General features: G+C 35.9%; 1 protein-coding gene across 1 annotated transcript in view; it reads right to left on the bottom strand.

The window, feature by feature from the left end:
• LOC128993038 (polycystic kidney disease protein 1-like 2) overlaps positions 1-22937 on the bottom strand; it is a 63858-nt gene that overhangs the window by 26505 nt on the left and 14416 nt on the right. The window contains exons 7-13 of the mRNA XM_054416792.1: positions 22327-22458; positions 21394-21507; positions 19728-20048; positions 18933-19079; positions 11579-11671; positions 10359-10589; positions 790-930 (exon numbers count right to left, since the gene is read on the bottom strand). Coding sequence (XP_054272767.1) covers positions 790-930; positions 10359-10589; positions 11579-11671; positions 18933-19079; positions 19728-20048; positions 21394-21507; positions 22327-22458 — 1179 coding nt within the window. The remainder of the gene's footprint in view (positions 1-789; positions 931-10358; positions 10590-11578; positions 11672-18932; positions 19080-19727; positions 20049-21393; positions 21508-22326; positions 22459-22937) is intronic.

Genomic DNA, 22937 nt, shown 5'->3' with positions numbered 1-22937 from the left:
AGTCACACCTCAGGTATGGTCTGGTGGTCTGGGGAAGTACATCCAACAACTACCTAAAAAGAGTTCTTATCCAACAAAAAAGAGCTATAAGATGTCTAGCAGGCCTTCAATATCAAGAAAGCAGTCGTGATGCATTTAAGGAACTAAAAATCCTCACACTGACATCACTTTACATCCGTGAGTCAATTCTCCATGCCATCTCCACAAATCAAACAAGAAACAGACATTCACCATCACAATACACGGAACGCCTCATGCTTTGCAATACCACCTCACCATCTAAGTCTCTTTGAAAAGAAGCCATCCTACAAAGGGGCCCTGTATTTCAACAACCTACCAGAACAACTTAGAAATGAACCAACTCACCGTTTCATGAACCAATTAACAACATGGCTGCAAGAAAGGCCATTCTACTCAGAAAAAGAATTCCTTGACAACCAGCTTTAACAACATATTAAATCAACAAATTTTTATTATTATTATGACGCATGTACTGTTCTCAACGAATATGTAAATAAAGATCTTTGTCTATTGTCTATTGTCTATTGGGGTATGCAAAGATTAAAAGATTTGGATGAAGCGCTTTGAGGCTTTGGCCCGCCTCTCATAGATAACATAAGACATGATAGTCAGGACCATTTATAAAAAGCCCAATAATCAGAACTAAAGCACCACTAGACCAACTTGCACTCTAGTCACTCAATATTGGCATTATGTTGTTTTTTGTGGTTTTCCGTCTACACACCCTAAGCTGATTTCATCAATAGGTGCCCTCAAAACTTTGCTTACCCGAGTGGCGTAGGTGTCTCCGTAAAGACGAAGGCCAACGACAGCAGAAGTTCCTGCCGTCAGACGAGACCCAGTGAATACAGCGATCAAATAGGCATAGCTCTCTCCAGGGAAATTGTCATGGAGTACGATGACATCGCTCTAGGACAAAAAGGAAGTTATTAGCGACAGTACTTTATCATCCACAGGCAGGGTCGGATAACAACATGGCCAAATAACCACAAGGTTGGATAGTCATCAAGACTGTATTTAATTCCCTGAAACACACAAAACAGCTTATTAATTTACAAATCAGTTGGCACTACTGGTGCGGTTATGTATAGCAGAGAAATCCGTTAGCTCCGCTTTTAAGTTAAATTTGACATAGAAATTAAGTGCAATTTCTTATCCGGTTTGTGATAAGTTGTTCAGACTAACCTAAAGTCCGTAATAACGACCGGTTTTAGTGATAAACTCTCCTGATTGTGGTTAGTTTGGTCAAAACTGTGGTGCGGCAACGTGGACAACGTGGTCGATATTGTGCCGGTGTAAACGAGTACGTCTCGCGTCGGTGAACTCATGTGGACACTGTAACTCAAGGTAGTTGTCTTTTGTGAACATTTTTCAGTGAAGTGCTATTTGATGCCTAATTCAAAAATAGGTGATTTTTTTACTCCGAGTGGCTCAAGATTTAAACGTTCACGTGCCGTCTTCTCACCTGATAGCCCAGACAACATTGAGGTTAGCAACATGGGAGATGCAAAGGTAGGCGACATGACCTTAGCTCAGCTTATGTCAGGATTAAGCAGTTTACTAGAGATAAAATTAGATGAAAAGTTGTCTAAAGTAGCAACCAAGGACGATATTATAACCATAAACACTAAAGTAGAGGAATTAACGACTGAAAACGTTGCTCTTAAAGAAGAAATCATTTCGTTAAAAAGACAGGAAAAGGTTGTCCATGAAAAACTAATTGACCTGGAATCGAGATCTAGAAGAAATAACCTAATATTTAAAAGTTTGCATTGGACCGGGAAGCGACCAGACTTCAGGGAAGTAGTGAGGGAGTTTTGCCGAGAGGTGTTAGGTTGTTCAGAACGAGTATGGGTAAACAGAGCTCACCCTATAGGTCGAGATGGCAAGTCAATTATCACACATATACCTGATGACACTGACCTGGAATATATACTCAGTCAAGCTAAAAACCTGAAGGGGACACGTCAAGTTATTCACAGCGATTTCCCACGGGAGATAAGGCTAAAGCGTTCCCGGCTGGTGGCTGTTCGCAAGGAAATCGATCAACTCGTCGGAGGTTTGAAGATGCCACTGGTACACGACCATCTTCAAGTGAAGGGCACGAGGTTCACGTGGGAGGAGGGGAAGCTCAGGGCAGGACCACTCGACGGGGCACTTGAATTAAGAAGACTATTCAGGCATGATTTCTCCAACTTCCTCGTAGAACTATCGAAGAAAGACACTGAACAAAGAAACGAGTTACCCCTGTCGACACCACAGACCTACGCCGAGGTAACATCTCACGGGACGACAACACCAACTACTCAGAAGACGTTACACGCAGCATCTCAGGATACGTCACACGCAGCATCTCAGGAGATACCATCAGACCAGGACCAGGCAGAGGCAACACAGATGACTACATCCCAGGACCAGGAGGCAGTGTGAGGGGTCCACGCCATTCCTCAACAGGACGGACATTGTAACAGCGCAGGGCAGCGAGTTGAGAGACAATATTTTAGAATACTAGTATATAATATCTGTGGATTAAAGAAAAAGGTTAGTGATAGTTTATTTTTAGATTTAGTAAGTAATTATGATTTAGTTTTTTTATTAGAAACTTTTGTTTCTCAAAAAGACGTAGATTTTGTTACAAGTAAGTTAAAAGATTTTAAGTTGTTTTTCAAATCAGCGACAAGGGAGTCAAATCTGGGAAGATTTAGCGGAGGGGAACTTATTTTAATAAGATTAACTTCACCATTTTGTAATAGCCTAAATTTTATTAACGAACAACAGTTTAATTTTGTAAAAGCGAGTTTCAAAACCACTGAAAGTTGTATCTACATTTGCCCTTTGTATCTAAATTTCAATAGTTGGGACCAGGATTTTAATAATTTGCAACATTTTTTTAATAATCACGAGAATGACAATTTGGTTCTTTTGGGTGATTTAAATGGAAGAATTGGAGAAGGGCAATCTTTTTCAGATGGGGAATTTATAAACATGAATAAAAGCTTTGTTGATTTTAGAAAATCTAAAGATAAAACAACCAACAGTAAAGGGCGAAAGCTGTTAGAGATGTTTGATAATTATGGTTTAATTATCTTGAATGGGAGGTCACCTAGTGATAACGAGGGAGAATTCACTTTTATAGGGCCAATGGGGACCTCAGTTATAGATTTCGCAGCTGTTTCAGTAAACTGTTTTAGCTTATGTGCCGATTTTAAGGTGCTCCCCTACCCAGGCTCTGATCACTTGCCGCTTGAAATTGTAATAAAATACCCCCGCCGCAGCAAACCTGCCGACTAAGCGAATTTCCATTTGTCTGAATTTATTTTCAGTGAAATATATTTTAATAACATAAGGTTTAACGAGTACCTAGGTTTGCTGCTACAAGGAAACTAATAAAGTGTGTTTTTGAGTAAAATATTGATAGCTTAGTACAAAATAAATAAATTTGCTAAGTTTGATCAAAATATGTCCATAAACAAGCAAACTACAACATTTGACAATATTCTCCATGAGAATAACATGGGAATTTTTAATTTACAATTTTTTAAATTTTCTCCGTTACTAATAATCGAACAAAAATACTTTTATATACTAAATTATTTGTTTTTTTAAGCTCTTTAAAAAGGTCTAAAGATAAATTGGGAAATTTTGTGTTTTGAGGGTCAAAAGTGAGAAAAACCAATTTTTACCCCATAAAACCCCCCGTAAAGCCCCGTTCCCATGGTCCGATCGTGCTGGTTCGCGAACTCATTCAAGTTTATCCCGCTTTACACCTTTAAACCAAATTTCATCAAAATCGGACAAAAATTACTCAAGTTATCGCGTTCACGGACGTATATATATATATATAAATCTATATATATACATATATAAAAATTTGAACGAATGGTGTTTTTGGCCTCTGGGGACATCAAAATGAAAAAGTAAATCGGTCCCGAGTCTAAGTCTTACCGTGCCACCTACGGTAATAGCTACTTCCCTATAGGGAAATTCGCTAAAATGTTGGAATCAGCTCAGAGGAAAGGGAGAGGGGAGAAGGTGACATCTTGCCTTTGTTGCCAAAATTAAAATGGACCAATGATTTGTATTATAAAGAACGGATTTCAGTAAATATATTAAATAGTGTATTATCAGAGGATAGTCAGGAAAACATTAGTAATATTACAACATGCATTTTTAAATCGGCAAATCATAAAATTTGTATAAGCTCAAAGAATAAATTAGCTAAAAAACAACCTTGGTTTGATTATGGGTGTTTGGTAGAAAGAAACCGTGTGTTTAAGCTGTTAAAGTTGTATAGAAAAACTAACTCCTCCTACATTAAAAACTCATATATATCTCAAGTAAAAATTTATAAACAAGTGTGTGAATCGAAAAAGAAATTATATTATGAAAATATTATATTAGATTTGAACACGCATTCTGATAGCAAGACGTTTTGGCGAGCCATTAATGCATTAAAAATGAAATCTGACAATATTGTGGGAAATATTTCACCAGAAAAATGGGTTAAACATTTTAACAGTTTGCTGAACCCCCCGCTTCTGGCAGGTGCGATAAGTTATGCGGAACCTCTAGTAGATAATGCTAGATTAGATTGTGAGTTTACCAGAGTTGAGTTAAAGAATGTACTGACCGCGGTCAAGGCCGATAAAGCCCCAGGCATGGATAGAATACCTTACGAATTTTTTAAAAATGCGCCCGATAATTTTTTGGACTATTTACTGGCAGTATATAATCAAATTTACCTGACTGAAAAGGTTCCTACTTCTTTTAAAGAATCCATAATTTTTCCTTTGCATAAAAAAGGGGATATAAATTCAGTTGAGAATTACAGAGGTTTGTCTTTTATAAATTGCATTGCAAAAATATTCACCAGCCTTCTTAATAATCGTCTGCAAAACTTTATTTGGGAAAATCAAATACTAACGGAGTTTCAAGCAGGATTTAGAAAAGGATACTCAACTATTGATAATATTTTTAATCTAACTTGTATGATTAAATTAAGATTGGCTCAAAAAGGAGAAAAATTATACGCGTTTTTTGTTGATTTTAGCTCAGCGTTTGATACTATTGATCGAAAGGCTTTGTTGTTTAAATTGTCTAACCTGGGAATATCAACTCGTATGCTCAACAATCTAAAAAGCTATTACAGTGAAACCAGTTCAAGTGTATGGTGTGGAGATGGCATCACAACCAGTTTTAACACCAATACAGGTTTAAGACAGGGATGTATTCTCTCACCTACTTTATTCAGCCTATTCGTAAACGACCTGCCAGAAGCGGTGGGGGGAGGTTGTAGTTTTGGAGGAATTAGGGTAAACATACTTTTATATGCGGATGACATTATTCTCCTCTCTCCAACAAGAACTGGGCTTCAACACATGATAAGAAACCTGGAGACCTACTGTAATATGTGGAATCTCATTGTAAATTTAAACAAATCAAAAATTATGGTTTTTAGAAACGGCGGCAGACTTAAAGATATTGATAAATGGTGGTATAAAGGTGATAAAATTGAAGTAGTTAACACATACAAGTATCTAGGAATAACTCTTTCAAGTTCTTGTTCTTGGAATAAGTATTTAACGGAAAAATGTAGGATGGGTAAATTTGCTATCAGTTCAATTTGGAATAAACTTATAATTAACGATAAAATACCGCTGAGCTCAAAGATTGTTTGTTTTGAATCGGTCGTGCGGGCTGTCATATGTTATGGAGCTCAGGTATGGGGATACATTGAAAGCGATATAGTTGAATCAGTGCAAAAAATGTTTATTAAAAAATTATTGAAGTTGCCGTGCAACACTCCAAACTATTTACTATATTTAGAAACTGGATTTGAGAAATTATTTTTCTATACCTTAAATACACAAATAAATTATATTTTGAAGGAGTTATCCCTGCCACATAACAGGTTGCCCAGTATATTAGCGAAACAGGTTCTGGCTAAACGTATTTTTTGGTGCAGAGAATGGGAACGATTAGGACAAATTTGCCACATTGATATTCATTTTGATGTTGTTGAGACAGACAGGCTGAGAACAGATTTACAATCAGTGATGGAGGTTTTGCGGGAGAAGTGGAGGGGGGAGTGCATCGGCAGAGCTCGTACCTCTGTATTCCATAAATAATTATCAATGCTTGACCTTGGCCCGGAACTGGGCGATAAGAGTCCGCTTTTCACCAAAGATCGTGATATAATTTCATGGGCAATAAAGGCTAGGGGAGAATTAATTGACCTTAATTATAAACCTTGGATTGACAAAAATCATAATTGTTCTTTGTGTAATTTAAATGAATACGAGACAGTTTACCATTTTGTGTCAGTTTGTCCTATTTTAAAGCAATTAAGAAATCAATATTTTGGGAAAAATGTCCTAAATGAAATAGAGTATTTTGAATACCTTAATGGGAGGAATTGGCGTGTCTTGGTTGATTATTTGAAAAGAGCCTGGCAGTATAGATGGGTCTTTATTAAAGAATTTAATTTTTCAACTTAATATAATATAGAAATACCCCTGTTTTATTTTTGTTTAGTTTGTTTAGAAAAAAAAACAAACTTAGTGTAGTAAACTTCAGTTTACCTTTTGAAGCTCGATTAGACATCAGTCATAGTTTGTTTTGTTTTTGTTAAATGGGGCAATATTATAGCAATATTAATTAAGGAGAGGTTATTTATTTTCTTATTTATTGAGCGGAGCGAGCGAAGCTCTTATACGTCGACTTTTATGCATTTCGTAATACGCAAACTCCTCCTAGACGGCTGAATCAATCGTTTTCAAATTTTGCATGGTGATAAAGACCATATCGGTGAGTGCCAACATCTATATAGCGTTAAAAAAGTCTCTCAGGAATCCGTAGAAAAATGAAACTGAAAATCACATTTTTTTAACATTAGTCTTATGGGTTGCTAGGTAACCATGTTGGCTGAATTAAATAACAAGTAAAAAGTAAACAAAAGATTTGAAGTTTTAGCATGTGCTCATAATAAGCCAACTACCCACAGTATACTAGGAAATTACAAATACAGTACAAAAGGAAAAACATCACTTGTTAATATTGAGCAAAGATTATACTTAAGATTACTCGATACATTGTAGTCAAGGGTAGCAGCACAGACAATATAATACTTTATTGTCTGTGGTAGCAGTGCGAAGTCTAGGATCTGTTTATGACGAATACATTAAGGTATCTGCAATCCTAAAATGCTATGGGAAGGGAAGGAAACAGGTCCGTGACGTAGGAAGTAGTGAAGGAAGTAGTATAGGCAATCATAAAATGCTATGGGAATAGAGGGAAACAGGTCCGTGACGTAGGAAGTGATGAAGGAAGTAGTAAATGCGAGCAGTCCGGAGTGTGGGGACTGTTTATGACGATAAGATTAGGGTATCTGCAATCCTAAAATGCTATGGGAAGGGAGGAAAACAGGTCCGCGACGTAGGAAGTGGTGAAGGAAGTAGTCAAGGCGAGTAGTCCGGAGTGCGGGAACTGTTTATGACGATTAGAATAAGGTATCTGCAATCTTTAAGTGCAATAGGAAGGGAGGGAAACAGGTCCGCGACGTAGGAAGTGGTGAAGGAAGTAGTCAAGGCGAGCTGTCAGGAGTGAGGGAACTGTTTATGGCGATTAGATAAGGGTATGGGCAATCCTAAAATGCTATGGGAAGGGAGGGAAACAGGTCCGTGACGTAAGAAGTGGTGAAGGAAGTAGTCAAGGCGAGCTGTCTGGAGCGTGGGAACTGTTTATGATGATTAGATTAAGGTATTTGCAATCCTAAAATGCTATGGAAAGGGAGGAAAATAGGTCCGCGACGTAGGAAGTGGTGAAGGAAGTAGTCTAGGCAAGTTGTCCGGAGTGTTGGAAATGTTTATGACAATTAGATTAAGGTATCAGCAAACCTAAAATGCTACGGGAAGGGAGGAAAACAGGTCCGCGATGTAGGAAGTGATGAAGGAAGTAGTCAAGGTGAGCTGTCCGGAGTGTGGGGACTGTTTATGACGATTAGATTAAGGTATTTGCAATTCTAAAATGCTATGGAAAGGGAGGAAAATAGGTCCGCGACGTAGGAAGTGGTGAAGGAAGTAGTCTAGGCGAGTTGTCCGGAGTGTTTGAAATGTTTATGACAATTAGATTATGGTATCAGCAAACCTAAAATGTTACGGGAAGGGAGGAAAACAGGTCCGCAACGTAGGAAGTGATGAAGGAAGTAGTCAAGGTGAGCTGTCCGGAGTGTGGGAACTGTTTATGACGATTAGATTAAGGTATTTGCAATCCTAATGCTATGGGAAGGGAGGAAAACAGGTCCGCGACGTAGGAAGTGGTGAAGGAAGTAGTCAAGGCGAGTAGTCCGGAGTGTGGGAACTGTTTATGACGATTAGATTAAGGTATCTGCAATCTTTAAATGCAATGGAATGGAGGGAAACAGATCCATGACGTAGGAAATTGTGTAGGATGTAGATGTGTGGATTTATGCATCTCCAATACTACGGTGCTTTCAGAGTGAACTAATGTTTTTCCCCGAGCAAAGCTCGGTCCCCAGGTACTATAATCAAATGACGACACTAGCTTGAGGTTCGTGACGTATGAAGAGGTTAAGGAAGTAGTAAAGGTGAACAGTCTGGAGTATGGAAACTGTTTATGACGATTAGATTAAGGTCACAACGTTCCTAAAATGCTACGGAAAGGGAGGGAAACAGGTCCACGATGTGGGAAGTGGCGAAGGAAGTAGTAAAGGCGAGCTGTTCGGAGTGTGGGATCTGTTTATGACGATTAGATTCAGGTATCTGCAATCTTTAAATGGTATGGGAAGAGAGGGAAACAGATCCGCGACGTAGAAACAGGTGAAAGAAGTAGTAAGGTGAGCAGTGTGGAGTGTGGGAACTGGAAACCGTTTGTAGCAGTTTTAATGTATCTGCAATGCTGAAATGCTATGAGAAGGGATGGAAGCATGCCCAAGACATAGGAAATTGTGAAAGAAGTAGTAAAGTCTAGCAGTACGGACAGTGGGGATGTTTGTTGCAATTAGATTAACGTATCTAAAATACTAAAATGCTATGGAAAGCGATGAATACAGGTCTACGACGTAAGTGGTGAAGGAAGTAGTAAAAGCTGGCAGTGCAGAGTGGGGGAACCGTTTGAGCAGATGGATAAATGAATTTGTAATACTTAAATGCTATGAGAAAGGAAGGAAACAGGCCAATGACGTAGTAAATGGTGAAGGAAGTAGTAAGGCTAACAGCGCAGAGTGTGGGAACTGTCTTTGGCAATTAAATTAATGTATCTGCAATCCTAAAATGCTATGGGAAGAGAGGGAAACAGGTCCACGACGTAGGGTGTGGTGAAGGAAGTAGTAAAGGTGAGCAGTGTTGAGTTTGGGAATGGATTAATGTATCTGCAATGCTAAAATGCTACGGGAAGAGACTGTAGACTGTAATATGTTAAAATGATTACGAAGCACAAATCGATACATATTTTCGATACATGCAATCGTTTACAATCGAAATTTACAACTGAGTTGACAACAGCTGATTTTTACTCCATAGAGGCTAAAAACGATTTTTACTCCCTAAATATTAAAAATGCTACTTTAGACCCGCAGCGCATGCATGAAAAAATACTGTTTTACTGCAGTAAGACAAAAACAATATAATATGAACCCTTGATGACTCCGCTCAATTTTGTGGATGCCTCTGCGAACGCCACCTAGTTTTACATTATATTTATATACATATTTTGTTTCTTTTTAAAAAGTATATAAAGAAGGTTTAATTTAGTGTAAGTTTTAAAATTAAGTGCCAACCGAACAGACGGTTATTTAACCATTGTTTCACAAAGTGTAATTTTTTACCTGTGAATGTATGTATCAATATGTTGTAAATAAAGCACTTATTCATTTCATTATTCATTTCATTTCATTTCATAATTTACAAATCATAATTATTTACTAAAATATACTGTGATCTGAGTGTGGGGACTGGGAATAAGTTTATGAAAATTAATGCACTGTTATATTTGTGCAATATACAGAAACTGGAATAATGTTTTAAACATATGACTTTCAGGAAATAATTTTGAACTGAAAAAAGTCCACTAAAATATTTTTATAAGAAAAATAAGTTAGTAGCTAAAGTAATGGTGGTGTTGAAAACTGTCTTTTAATGCATCAAAACACATTGTCTTAAAGAAATAATGGTTTTTGACATCCTTGTACACATTTAGGTGTGTTTAAAATCAAACAAATTATTTATACAATACATAATGCAATGTATTGTCAACTTTTTAGCTCAATAAAATTATTTGATTTGATATAATAGTTATTGTAGCTCATTAAAAATACTTACACAAAGTGCGTCCTTCCGATCTTTTCGATAAGCCCACAAAAGTAGCAGCAGAAACAAAAGAAGGATAACAATCACAAAAATTACCACATAAGGATTTTCTGGAACTGTGAGGAATAGAGGTGCGTCTAAAATGGGATTGATGTCGTTTGGCGGAACGAAAATTGAACTTGAAAATATCGACATGTGAGTGCACTGACATTCAACTGTCTCTTCCGATGTTTTTGGTCCAACCTGTAAATGTGTAAATTGTATTTATATAAGTTTAAACAAGATTGAATAGGAAATGTTGCATGATGATGAATTTGTGTTTGATCGTAGCTACAGCTGTTTTGCGCTTATCAAAATTTAGCACAACTAGTTAAAACTTGATCTGCCTAAATATCTTTCAAGGTTTCGTTCCTCAAAAGATGATGATGAAAATAAAAATACAAACGCAAACTAAACTTTGATTAATACTGAATTTTCACCACGAGGAATACTAAGCTTCTTGGTGGCCTTCTTCACATAATATAGTTTTGACAACACAAAGTTACTTGGATTTGTTGGTTAATTGGAAAAACTAAAAACAAGAGACGATTACAGTAGAACTCCGATTATCCGAATCAATAGGGACCAGACCCCATTCGGATAATCAAATATTCGGATAATCGGAGTTTTACCGGAATTCCGGGAATTTTAAAGATAAATCCTAATTTTCGGTACTAAGTGAACTTTTAATTAATAATAAATGAAATCAGAACATTTTTACAGTTTACAATGCTCTTAGTACAAGTGTTCTATACATGTTATTAAGTTAATGGTTTAGCCAGTGTGTAATTTTGGTGTTCCATCAAAGTCCAAAATTACACACTGGCTAAATGTGTTTAGTAACAATTCTTTGATATTTTGCAAAACTGATTACTGTAGCTTTACGTTTTTAAAATTGTTGAAGTAAGCGATTCGGATAATCGGAGATTCGGTTAATTGGAGTTCGGATAATTGGAGTTCTACTGTAGTTATATACCTATAGCATATTGTTTGATAAAGATAATTTGGCTTTTGCCAACCAAGTGCAAGTTGCCAGCAGTGTATTACCGGTACCGGTTTTGTTTTTTGTATAAAAATTACAATTAGGAATAGTCAACCTCTAGTGATTATTCATTATGATACCATTGACTTATCGGTCAAAGATGATACCCTTTGCAAATCAAGCATTTGAAAAGTAGGAGCGATTTACTTACCAAACAATAGTGATTAATCCACTGATTTTCCCAGATATGGCAATTCACAAAATGAAGATCAAAAGAATAGTCAACGGTGGAATTTACTGGAACCTAAAATATAACATAAAAATTACTAAAATTAATTACAATTCATTAATTCAATTAATTTTTACAACTCCCTCATTGTTACTGATGACGTTAACGTATGTACCTTATAGACATTAAATTGAATAGTCCATCCAATTTAGGAAAATTTCAGTAAAACATATTTTTACCGATCTTGGAATACTAACTGTTCATGGACTATATATCTTGGAAACTATTATTTATGCGAAAAATATTACAAAAACTCAGGCATCAAACAAAAATAGTCATAATTATAACACTCGTTCTCAATTTCAAATTGATAGACACAATCTAGAATTTTATAAAAAGAAAACGAAATTCACAGGAAATAAATTTATGTCTCATCTTCCAACAACAATTCTAACTGAAAATGATACAAAAAAGTTTAAAAATTGTCTGAAACAGTATTTGATTAAAATTGCCCCTTATTCTCTTGAAGAGTTTTGGGAGAACAAATAAAATAAATATTCTGTCTTATTTTTAGTTCAATGTAAAACATTTTATTTTGTAAGATCTGACTCTATTCCTGTACAATTGTACTTAAATGAATAAAGTAAAGAATAATTTGATTTGATTTGATTTGATTTGATCCACTTCTACAACATTCAGAATGAGAAACCCAAAAACAATTTGTTTACTAGTACCAATTTTATAGATGAAAAAGCTATAGATAAAATTAGCAAACCAATCAATAAGCCAATCATCAGTCGGAATCCAGCCAGTATGGCTTTTAATAATAACCAATGGTATGGCTATTTTTTAATACTAGGAATATTGTACTGTCTTAAAACAGATATATTAATTTAAATAGTTTTCAGCTGACTTAATTGTTTGTTTGTTTTTGTGTTGTTCATGATTTTGAAATGGAAGTAAAAACTATGTAACATAATGTTAGTTTCATTTTATATTTAAAACTGTTCAATGGCGACGAGGATGAGGAGGAGGAAGGGTGAGAGACACCAGGAGCTAGAAGAAGAAGGTATATTAACACCCAGTCAACCTATTTTCTGTTCTAATTTTGATAAATTTGATGAAGACAATGAGACATGGAGTTCATACATGGTAAGGCTAGACAACTTTTTTGACCTAAACGGAATCATGTCAGAATTAAAGAAAAAGCAATATTTGATCAATTTATTGACACCTAAAGTATTTCACGACCTGAGAATTAATCTAAGCCCATGTGACATTGAGGATAAAAGTTATGACGAAATATGTGCAGCTTTACAATTATTACTGGAACCTAAGGGAAGTATTATTGCAGAACAACATAAGTTCACTAAACGAATCCAGAATCCGAGTGAATCTGTAGGCAGCTTCGCCAAAGATCTGAAAACCTTAGCCAGTAAATGTGATTTTAAATGTCCAAAATGTAATGCATCAACATCTGACGTTCATCTGCGGCAACAGTTTATTTCGGGCATTCATGATGGAAAATTGCTGTCTAGATTAATTGAAATTCACGAAGATAAAACGTTTAACCAATGTCTTGAAATAGCAAGTAACTTTGAGCAAATCAAAAGTGAAACAACGAAAATCCAAGAATCAAATTTGCAATCAAAAGTTGGAGAACAATTTCAGATTCGAGGGAAGAAAAGCTCTGGATATTTGCAAGGAAAGGGTAGTAAAATATCATGTTTCAGGTGTGGGGGACACCATCACATAAGTGCGTGCGAAATTCCAGCAGACATTAAATGTTGGAATTGTGAGAGGAAAGGACATCTCAGCAAAGTTTGTCGGAGAAAGAAACAAAACATGCGACAAGCTGATGACGCTTCGACAGGAAATGAGTATGAAGAGGAAGGTGAGTGTCAAAATCCACCTTTTATGTCAATGTTATCCATTGTGGATAGAAAGAAGAAATGTACTAAATTGTCTAAGCTCTCGGATGATGCATATCAACCCGAAATGGTAAACAGGCCGGGAAAGATTATGTTAGACTGCACCATTGACGATAAGCGTAACTCTTTTGAGTTAGATACTGGTGCTGCGGTCAGTACTATACCGCTGCATCTGTTTAAGAAATTATTTCCAGGTAAGATTCTACCTAAATAGAACAAGAATGCCGTTAAGAACCTATACAGGAGAAATAATTCGCCCGGTAGGGTTTGCGACTGTCGAAATTTGCTATGAAAATCAAATATCTGTGGGCAACCTGTATGTTATTCGGGGGAACGTAGACAGTATTTTTGGAAGGGAGTGGTTAAAGTTGTTCAAAATTGAGCTTCCTTCATTAAACCAGGTATCAGAAGATCAAACAGATCATAAAAAAGACCAGTTTATAGAGAATCTTAAGAGTGAATTTCCTAATGTTTTCTTACCAGGAGTGGGTAAAGTACCGAACTATGAAGCTCATTTGAGTTTGAAACCAAACTCTAAGCCGGTTTACCTGCCACCCCGCCCTGTTCCTTTTGCTTTAAGGGATAAAGTCAATGATGAAATTGACAGGTTAGAAAAGGAGGGAATTCTCTCAAAGTTGACCTACAGTCAATGGGGTACACCTATAGTACCGATAGTTAAACCAAACGGGGATATTCGGCTTTGTGCTGATTACAAAGTATCAGTTAATAAGACCTTGGAACCTGATCATTATCCAATTCCAACATTGGATGACATATTTGCGAGCATGAGTGGCTGTAAGTATTTTTCGACTATTGATATTTCTCAAGCGTATTTAAACATTCCCATGGACAACGAGAGTGCCAGAGTACAGGCCATTAGCACATATAAGGGTGTATATGCTGTCAATAGACTCATGTTCGGAATCAAAAATGCTCCAGCTGAGTGGCAAAGATTCATATCTCAAGCTCTAGACAACATTCCAGGTGTTACGGTGTTTTACGATGACATTAGAGTAGTGAGTAAAACGTTAGAGGAGCACAAAGATCGGCTAAAAGAAGTTTTCAGAAGGTTATCCAATAATAACTTGTGAGTCAATAGTAAGAAATGTAATTTATTTAAAGCTAAGATTGTGTATTTAGGACATGAAATATCAGAAAAGGGTATTCACAAATGTAAAGACAAAGTGGAGGCGGTAGTAAATGCTCCCCGACCGACCAATAAAGATGAGCTTAAAAGCTGGTTGGGTCTCATTAACTATTATGGAAGGTTTGTCAATCATCTCTCAAGCTTGTTACACCCTTTGTATGAACTGACCAGAGGTGGTAGAAAGTTTACCTGGACCTCAGAATGTGAGAAATCTTGGCTTCAAACAAAAAAGGAAATTGCTTCAGATAGAGTTTTAGTTCCATATGACCCTAAATTACCAATTATTCTGTCAGTTGATGCCAGTCCAGTAGGGCTTGGAGCTACTCTTTCACACGCTCTCCCGGATGGATCGGAAAGACCAATATGTTTCGCTTCTCGCACTCTTACGCTCACGGAACGGTCGTATTCTCAAATCGATAAAGAAGCTACAGCAATCTTTTGGGGTGTAAATAAGTTTTTTCAATATGTGTTTTCCAAAAGGTTTATTTTAAGAACAGATAATAAACCACTTGTTTCTATCTTCAACCCCGCAAAGGAATTACCACGAATGACTGCGCAAAGACTTCTAAGGTATGCCATATTCCTGCAAGGTTTTGACTACGAGGTTCAACATATAACTTCTGAGGAGAATGTCTCGTCTGATGCCCTTTCGAGAGCACCGATAATAGGAAAAGAGGATGAAAATTTCATGGATGACATAAACAGAGCGTGTTTATACCAAATTAGGCAATTCAATGATGTATTGCCTGTGAAGCTGGACGAAATTCAAGAGGAAACTCAGAAGGAAATTGTAATGAAAGATATTTACGATTGCTTACTAAGAGGTAAACCATTGGGTCATAAGGAGTATAAAAAACACTTGGATGAATTGAGTATAGTGGACGGTTGTATAATGAGAGGCGATCGAGTTATTATACCACGCACTCTGAGAAAACGTGTTTTGAATGATCTACATTCGTCTCATACAGGAATTGTTAGGATGAAGGCCCTTGCAAGAAGTTATGTCTGGTGGCCAGACATGGATCTCGATATAGAACAATTTGTGAAACAGTGTACACCCTGCCAAAGAAATCAGAAGAATCCTGCTAAAGCGTGGCATCCATGGGAACCAGAAAATGCACCGTGGAAAAGAATACATGTTGATTTCTTAGGACCTGTATCAAATCAATACGTTTTACTGGTTGTAGATTCATTCTCTAAATGGTTAGAAGCCTGTCCCATGACACAAGCAACATCAAAGAAAACCATAGAGTTTTTGGAAGATATTTTTGCAAGATTCGGCCTACCTTATACATTGGTGAGTGACAATGCTTCAATATTTAAATCAGAAGAGTTTAGTAATTACTTAAAACAGAATGGTATTATTCACAGAACCATTGCACCATATAATCCGCAGAGCAATGGTCAAGCAGAACGCTATTTATTCATCATTGCCTCCAGCCTAAACCTAAACCCAAACCTAAATTGAGAACCCAACACTCCAAGTTCGCCGAACACCTGATTAACGAAAACCACAACGTTAATAGCTGCAATGTTAGCTTGAATATTCTACACAAATGCACCAAAGGCTCTTTAATGAATGTTCTAGAAAGCTTAGAAATCTACAAAGCAACAAAAAAACATCCTCACGACATTTTAAATGAAAAACTCAATTTTGGCCGTAATATAATATTTGATAGGATTGAGGACATTGATAACGGAAGCGCTCACAATCAGCTGTTTCACCCCCTCCAAGGTCAATGTCAACAGACAGGAGTCGGTTAGTTGCATCGTGTCCGTCACCGCGGTACTTATGGCCGGCCGCGCACTCATTTTTGTAAATAGTATATGTCCGTGTTCGTGTGTTTATGTTAAATGTACTGTGTATAATGACGACGACAAGATGTCACAATGTTTTTAAAAGGCAAGAGGCTCGACAATGAAACCTTGATGTTTCGAAACTAGGCCATAGACTTATTTTAGGATTGACGACGTAAGGTATGTAACCATTTACAGAACGCTATGTTCAAGAAGTGAAAAGGTACTTAAGAAAAGAAGTGGACACAAATGGAAACCTAAAAGAAAAACTTCTTAAAGTTCTTTCATCTCACAGACGAACACCAACATCAGCAACAACAAAAAGTCCGGCAGAGTTGATGTTTGGAAGAAAACTGCGGAATTCGTTAGATGTGTTGAGACCTTCATTAGAGTCAACGTTGAAACCTACCTTTCGCACAGCCCAACAAGGATGTACATCTTTCAAAGGAACCATAAGAGAATTCAAAGAAGGTGAACATGTTTTGGTAAGAGAAATGGTGAAAAATGGCAAAATTGTTTGGAGAAAAGGCGAAATAAAGAAAAGAATTGGAAGAGTTATGTACTCCGTTGCTGTTGATGACATGCTATGGAGACGGCACATAAATCAACTTCGGAAGATATAGAATCTACAGTATCCTTTGAATTATTTCATGGGGGAAGAGTCTGTACTGTCTTAAAACAGATATATTAATTTAAATAGTTTTCAGCTGACTTAATTGTTTGTTTGTTTTTGTGTTGTTCATGATTTTGAAATGGAAGTAAAAACTATGTAACATAATGTTAGTTTCATTTTATATTTAAAACTGTTCAAATATATGAGTGAAAATTTAAAAACGTACGTTTTCATGTCCCTGGCCTTTTACTTCGTAGATACTGGATTTGTAGTTTATTATTATGTGTTTTAATATTTTTTGGGACGGGGGCAACATGTTACACACATTTATTTGGTTTTAAATAGGTTCTAGGTATTTTTTTCGTATTTTTAAAGTCTCGAAATTCACGACCATGACGTGTCCCTAGGGTACATTTTCCAACTTTCACACTGTTTTTAGACTAATTATTCATGCCGAAATATATAAAGCCATATTTTTATGTCATCAATGGTTATTAAACTTACAAAAAAGGAGCATATTATAATTTTATTTTCATTACAAACTGACTACCATGACAAAATAAGTCTGTCCCTCGATTTGGCGTCACGACCATTTGGGAAAAATTTTCAACTTTGGAGCACGACAGTGGCAAGCCTGGCGTCGATGGAGTCAGTTGGTTTTAGAGACTAGTTCGGGGTGTACGTCAGGATTGTAGTGCCGGTCGTTTCGAGTTGAAAGGAGTAATTACAAGATTAATAAAGGAAAGATTGTGTTTTTTGTAATTTTGGTGTGTCCATGACCGTACGTAGTCATTCGATGAAGTAGACATGGTGTTAATTTTTGTTTATAAGATATTTCAATTGCTAGATTAACGTAGAAGTCCACTTTGTATCCTCGAACATGAGGTGCAGGGCTACCACCAGAACAGAGCCAAATAACACGTAATTTCACGACCAAAGTTTCACGACCATCGCGGGTTTTTTCACGACCAATCCAGCATTATGGATTATAGTGTGTTTGGTCGTGACAATAACTTTAATATAATTGTAAATTGAACATTTTAGTTCAATTGAAACACATATTTTTATTATAACTAACAGGATAATTGAAGGATTGTTTCGAAAGATTTAGATTATTCCAGACAATTCACGACCGTACCGCTTGTCCCTGACCATCACGTTTATGATTTCTATCATAAAAATTTCAAAAATTAAAATATCGTCATATTTCAATGTTTTATACACAAAAGAAGCACACCTCTATACAAACATAACGATTTTTTGGGTCTCAGGTAAGTTTCTTCGGAGTTATACAAACTTAAAAAGATTTTATTGGCTTTTTTTCAATTTTTTGAGTTTTTTTATTTTTTTCTAGAAAAACCAAATATACCAAAAGCTCAGTGACCTTTTTATTGTATAATGGTCATAAAAGTAAATTAGTTTATAGCAAAACATAGTTATAAAAATAATATTAACTATTTTTAATATTCATTTAAACGTCCGTTATGGTCGTGACAGGATTTTGTGTTTTTCAACTAAAGATGCTCTTTTAAAAAGAAACTACCAAAGATATTGCGTTACCATGGACATTTTATGAAACTTCAAATGTTAATGAAATAAAAATAATAATACAAGTTTTGAAAAAAGGGGAAAAGAATTTGCAAAGTGCTTTTCCTGAAAACGTACGTTTTTAAATTTTCACTCATATATGTATTTTAACCTAAATTTACTGATTTATATTGTAATTAAATCAACTGCCAATAAACATAAGTGAAAGTATCAGTTTTGCTCCTAGCCTGCAATGTTACTTTTACTCATCTAGTAACATTTCATAAACAGCTGATTCTCGTGGTGAAAACGTATACTCACACTTTTATCTGGAAGGATTCCCATGAAGTAGAAGTGTTCTCTTTCAACAATGTCATATGGAATAACCACGTCTGGGTTTTGTGGTGAAACAACATTAGCTCCAGACAAGGCCTCCCAGTTAGGTCGCTCGTTAAAATTAATCAATACCTGAAATTTTAGTCAATTTAGTTGTTGTTGTTTAGTTTGTAACAATTGTTGTTGTGATAATTTTTTAGTTGATTTCTATGAGTTTTGTTTTAATGGCGATATCCTTATTTAGTAGAAATTGACTAATGTTTCTGCCGCTACTATATAAGCAGTATTCTGAGAAGGAAGGAGAAAAAATGCCTTTATCTATGCAATTATTGAGCGACATCCGCCCTATCCTGCACCTTGGTCATCAATGTGCAGGAAATTGGGGAGCGAGCAGGCCTATAGAGTATGTGACTTCATATTTCACCAATCCCCTATCGATTTTATCGAAGTGATAATATCGTTACACCTAGACTTAGCCTGAAGTAATGCAAAACCCAATTCCTGGGCAAGAGCCTTAAAAAATGGCAGCACTTTCACAGATGAGGATAATGCACCACATCTTTCATGTTAGCAGCCTCCACTGTAGGCCTAAATGCCATAGCATAAACTGTACGCCTGTATCAAAAACCAGTTGTCCCATTTACGCTTAAAGACCAAGTTGAGCTGTAGAAATTAAAAGATCACAGTTTGCTGGAAAAACGAAGCAGTGCACCAGAACTATTTTGTCAACTGTTAGTTCAGTTCTTACTGTACTGTATAACAATTACATATCCTACTCACCCTCAAAGACGAAGTTGAACTATTCCCGTCAAACTTGAAGGTTATAAATAGTTTGCTCAGTGGTGGCAGTATGAAGCGGTGCACTAGAACTATCTTGTCCAGTGTGTCACTATCTAGCGTTGGGTCAAGTTGGGTAGCCACTCCTCTAATTGTAGTCTTTTCCATCTTCTTCACCTTCATGAAGATTTGGACAGGGGCTTCCACTTTTGGGACATAGTAATAACCAGGTCTGTACAGCCTTTCTGCCAGCCCGACCATGATGATTTCGGTGTTGATGTTGTTTTGCGCCCACCAAAAGAGATTTTTCTTGATAGGTGCAAACTGGAATGAAATGTAATGTAAAAAAAGTTGTATAACATTTTTTTTAGAAGCAGTCAGCACATTCAATTAATATTGTCCAGCTATGATTAGTTTTTTTACCAATAAATTGTGCTGCTGCCAATTGGGGACCAATGTTCAATGGGGTAATTTATGCCAATTAATGTTCAATAAAATATGTTATTTGTTGCTAAGAAATCACATCTATGTTTGTGGAATGTTCAACTGTAAGAGTGCAACCTTACAAATCGAGAGGTGTTAGATAAAAAAAAATAAAAAAATAATGGTTTAGATATATATCACTGAAATATATAACTGAAATAACAGAAATATATAACTGAAAAAAAGAAAATTTGGAAGTACAAATTCAACTAAAAAAAGTTAGCCCATATTAAATTAAATTATTTTCTGTAATTTGTAACCTATTCATGGTATCTGTGATATTGGATTACATGTTTAATAGTCTTTATTTCATTGTCTTGTTGAAAGCATATGGTTACATTGTACATTTTAGTTACATTATGGTTACAGGGTAAACACTGCAGAGGTCTTTGAGAAGTTTTGCAAGGATAACACAATCAAACATGTCTGCAGTACAACATGTATCATCCAAAGACGAATGGCCAAGTTGAACCGTTTATCAAAACCTTCAAATCGAGAAGGCAAGATCAAACACAAAAGTTGGTGAAGCTACTGTTTGCAAACAGAAACACGCCACAAAAGTCCACGAACAAACCTCCTTCATAACAGTTTTTTGCCAAAGACTTTGTCTCCATTGGACAATTTAAAGCCCACGGTTAAAGACATGATAACAGAATCAGATTTTTAAACAAAAGTATTATCACCATGGAAAAAGTAGACATAGGGAATTTTCAGAGGGGGAAGAAGTCTGGGTACAGATAGAACTAGGTGTCGGCTGGACTCCAGGAGTGATTACATCAAGAAATGGTGAGCTATCCTACCAAGTTCGTGTGGTGGACTTCTGAAGCGTAAACACGCAGACCAACTACGTAAGACTGTAAGAGAAGTGGAGCTTTATCTGAAGGGGGAGAAGTGTGATATTGGATTACATGTTTAAAAGTCTTTATTTTACTGTCTTGTTGAAAGCATTTGGTTTATGTTCGTTTATGTTTTTGTTGTGATGATTTGAGTTAGTGTTGGGATGACATTAAGATTAAAATGTTCTTTCTTTAACTAGTTTTTGTTTTTTTTTTGTGATTATACTACATTATCAAAAATTTTACCAAATTTAATTTCTAAAACATATTGAGACACATAATAGTTTACCTAGCCCCTCCCCCTGATTATCATTTAAAACATTTGATTTTTCACAATTATGTTACAATACCTGAAGCATTAAGTCGTGGTTTTCATCGAATGTATTGGCCAGACTTTTTGAGATGTTAACATAGGAGGTGATATTTGAACCAGCCACATCTACCAAGCCATCTGCATTGTTGACCTGTAAACCAATAAATGGGCAGAGTTCATTTCAAATGTATTTTGAATTTATAATTCATCCATTTACAACATATACTTTCAAAAAAGAATACACTAATTTGAGACTTCTCCTGAACTAAATTCACTTCAACTAACGCTCTCATCAAATGGGTTAGTTAAAGCATGTCTTCAATACTGTCTGTAAATCACTAATTTTATATTTCGTATTTTATACTACTAACACATGGTATTACATCAGAGATAATTTGTGAATACGTAAGATCTTAGACTATGAAGAGCAGGAGACTTTCCACCGGTTTTAGAATAAAAATGATCATGGTAGAAATGGAATCACTGACAGTTTGTACAGCAATTATTTATTGATTTACGTTGTAAATACCAAATTTTTTAGCCAAACCAAAAAGACAACTAACTTACTCTAAACTGTAGGATCTTTAATGTTACATGAATCATCAAATTTTCAAGCACTAAAAGATAAAATTTAATTTTTAACAGTAGCATACTCTGTAGGTGGTCCATTTTGTAATATTTTACATACACATGGTGTTTACCCTAGTATCCAAAACTCAATGGTGAATAGTAAATTTATATGGTGACTACAACCACATTTGGTTCCTAAATTGCATAGCTAAAATAACCATTGTAAAATACAAATCAATTCTTTAAAATCAATTGAGTCAAACTGGGTGTGTTTAAGCCAAAAATATAAGTAGGTACATATTTTCATTTTACATGCATGCAAACCCCAGAATATCTCTGAAATGTACGTACTATAGAACTGAATTGAATAGAAAAATCTAGCTATGTAGAGGTAACTTACGTAGGAATACATTTCAGAAACTCCTTCTGTCGACCTTATCTGCCGCCCCACCGCTCCATAAGGCTGAACTCGACCCACCAAATACATGGAAATCATCAGTGCCTCGGCCATGTCATTGGAGGCGACATTTAGCTACAAATTTTAAAAAGGCATGTTAAAACGCCTTGTTTGACATAATGAGCAATTATTTTCCCCTACAAAAAATACTTTTCCAGACAAACGTTATAGGCCTAGTTGATTGTGACAAAATGAGCAAACTTGATTGCTCACTTTTTAGTAAAAAGCATTTATATGCCTACTATCTTTGAGAATCAAATCAAATTTCTTTTATTATTGAGGTACAGTTCTATGAATGGGGTCACAAACTTACATACTTTATCTTAAAATAATTATGTTCTTATAAAATCATATTCGACAATAGGAAGCTAAACAGTTACCTACATTTTCAGTGTGGTAGAAAAATACTATTTCAGGGAATATAAAGTTTAAGTTAAAGTGTTGCTGGGTAGGTGAAGAATACTATCCTATGTTGGATGTTTATTTCATAGAATTTTAACTTGTATTGAAATGAAATGGGGAATTTATTTTATAACTAGTGTTGTAGGTGTAAC

This window comes from Macrosteles quadrilineatus, unplaced genomic scaffold (genome assembly GCF_028750875.1).
Source record: "Macrosteles quadrilineatus isolate MER2022 unplaced genomic scaffold, UCM_ALF_1.0 Scaffold_4__1_contigs__length_99947679, whole genome shotgun sequence".
Lineage (NCBI taxonomy): Eukaryota > Metazoa > Arthropoda > Insecta > Hemiptera > Cicadellidae > Macrosteles > Macrosteles quadrilineatus.
Note: the sequence above shows the minus strand (reverse complement) of the source record. Positions and strands in the feature narration are given on the sequence as shown.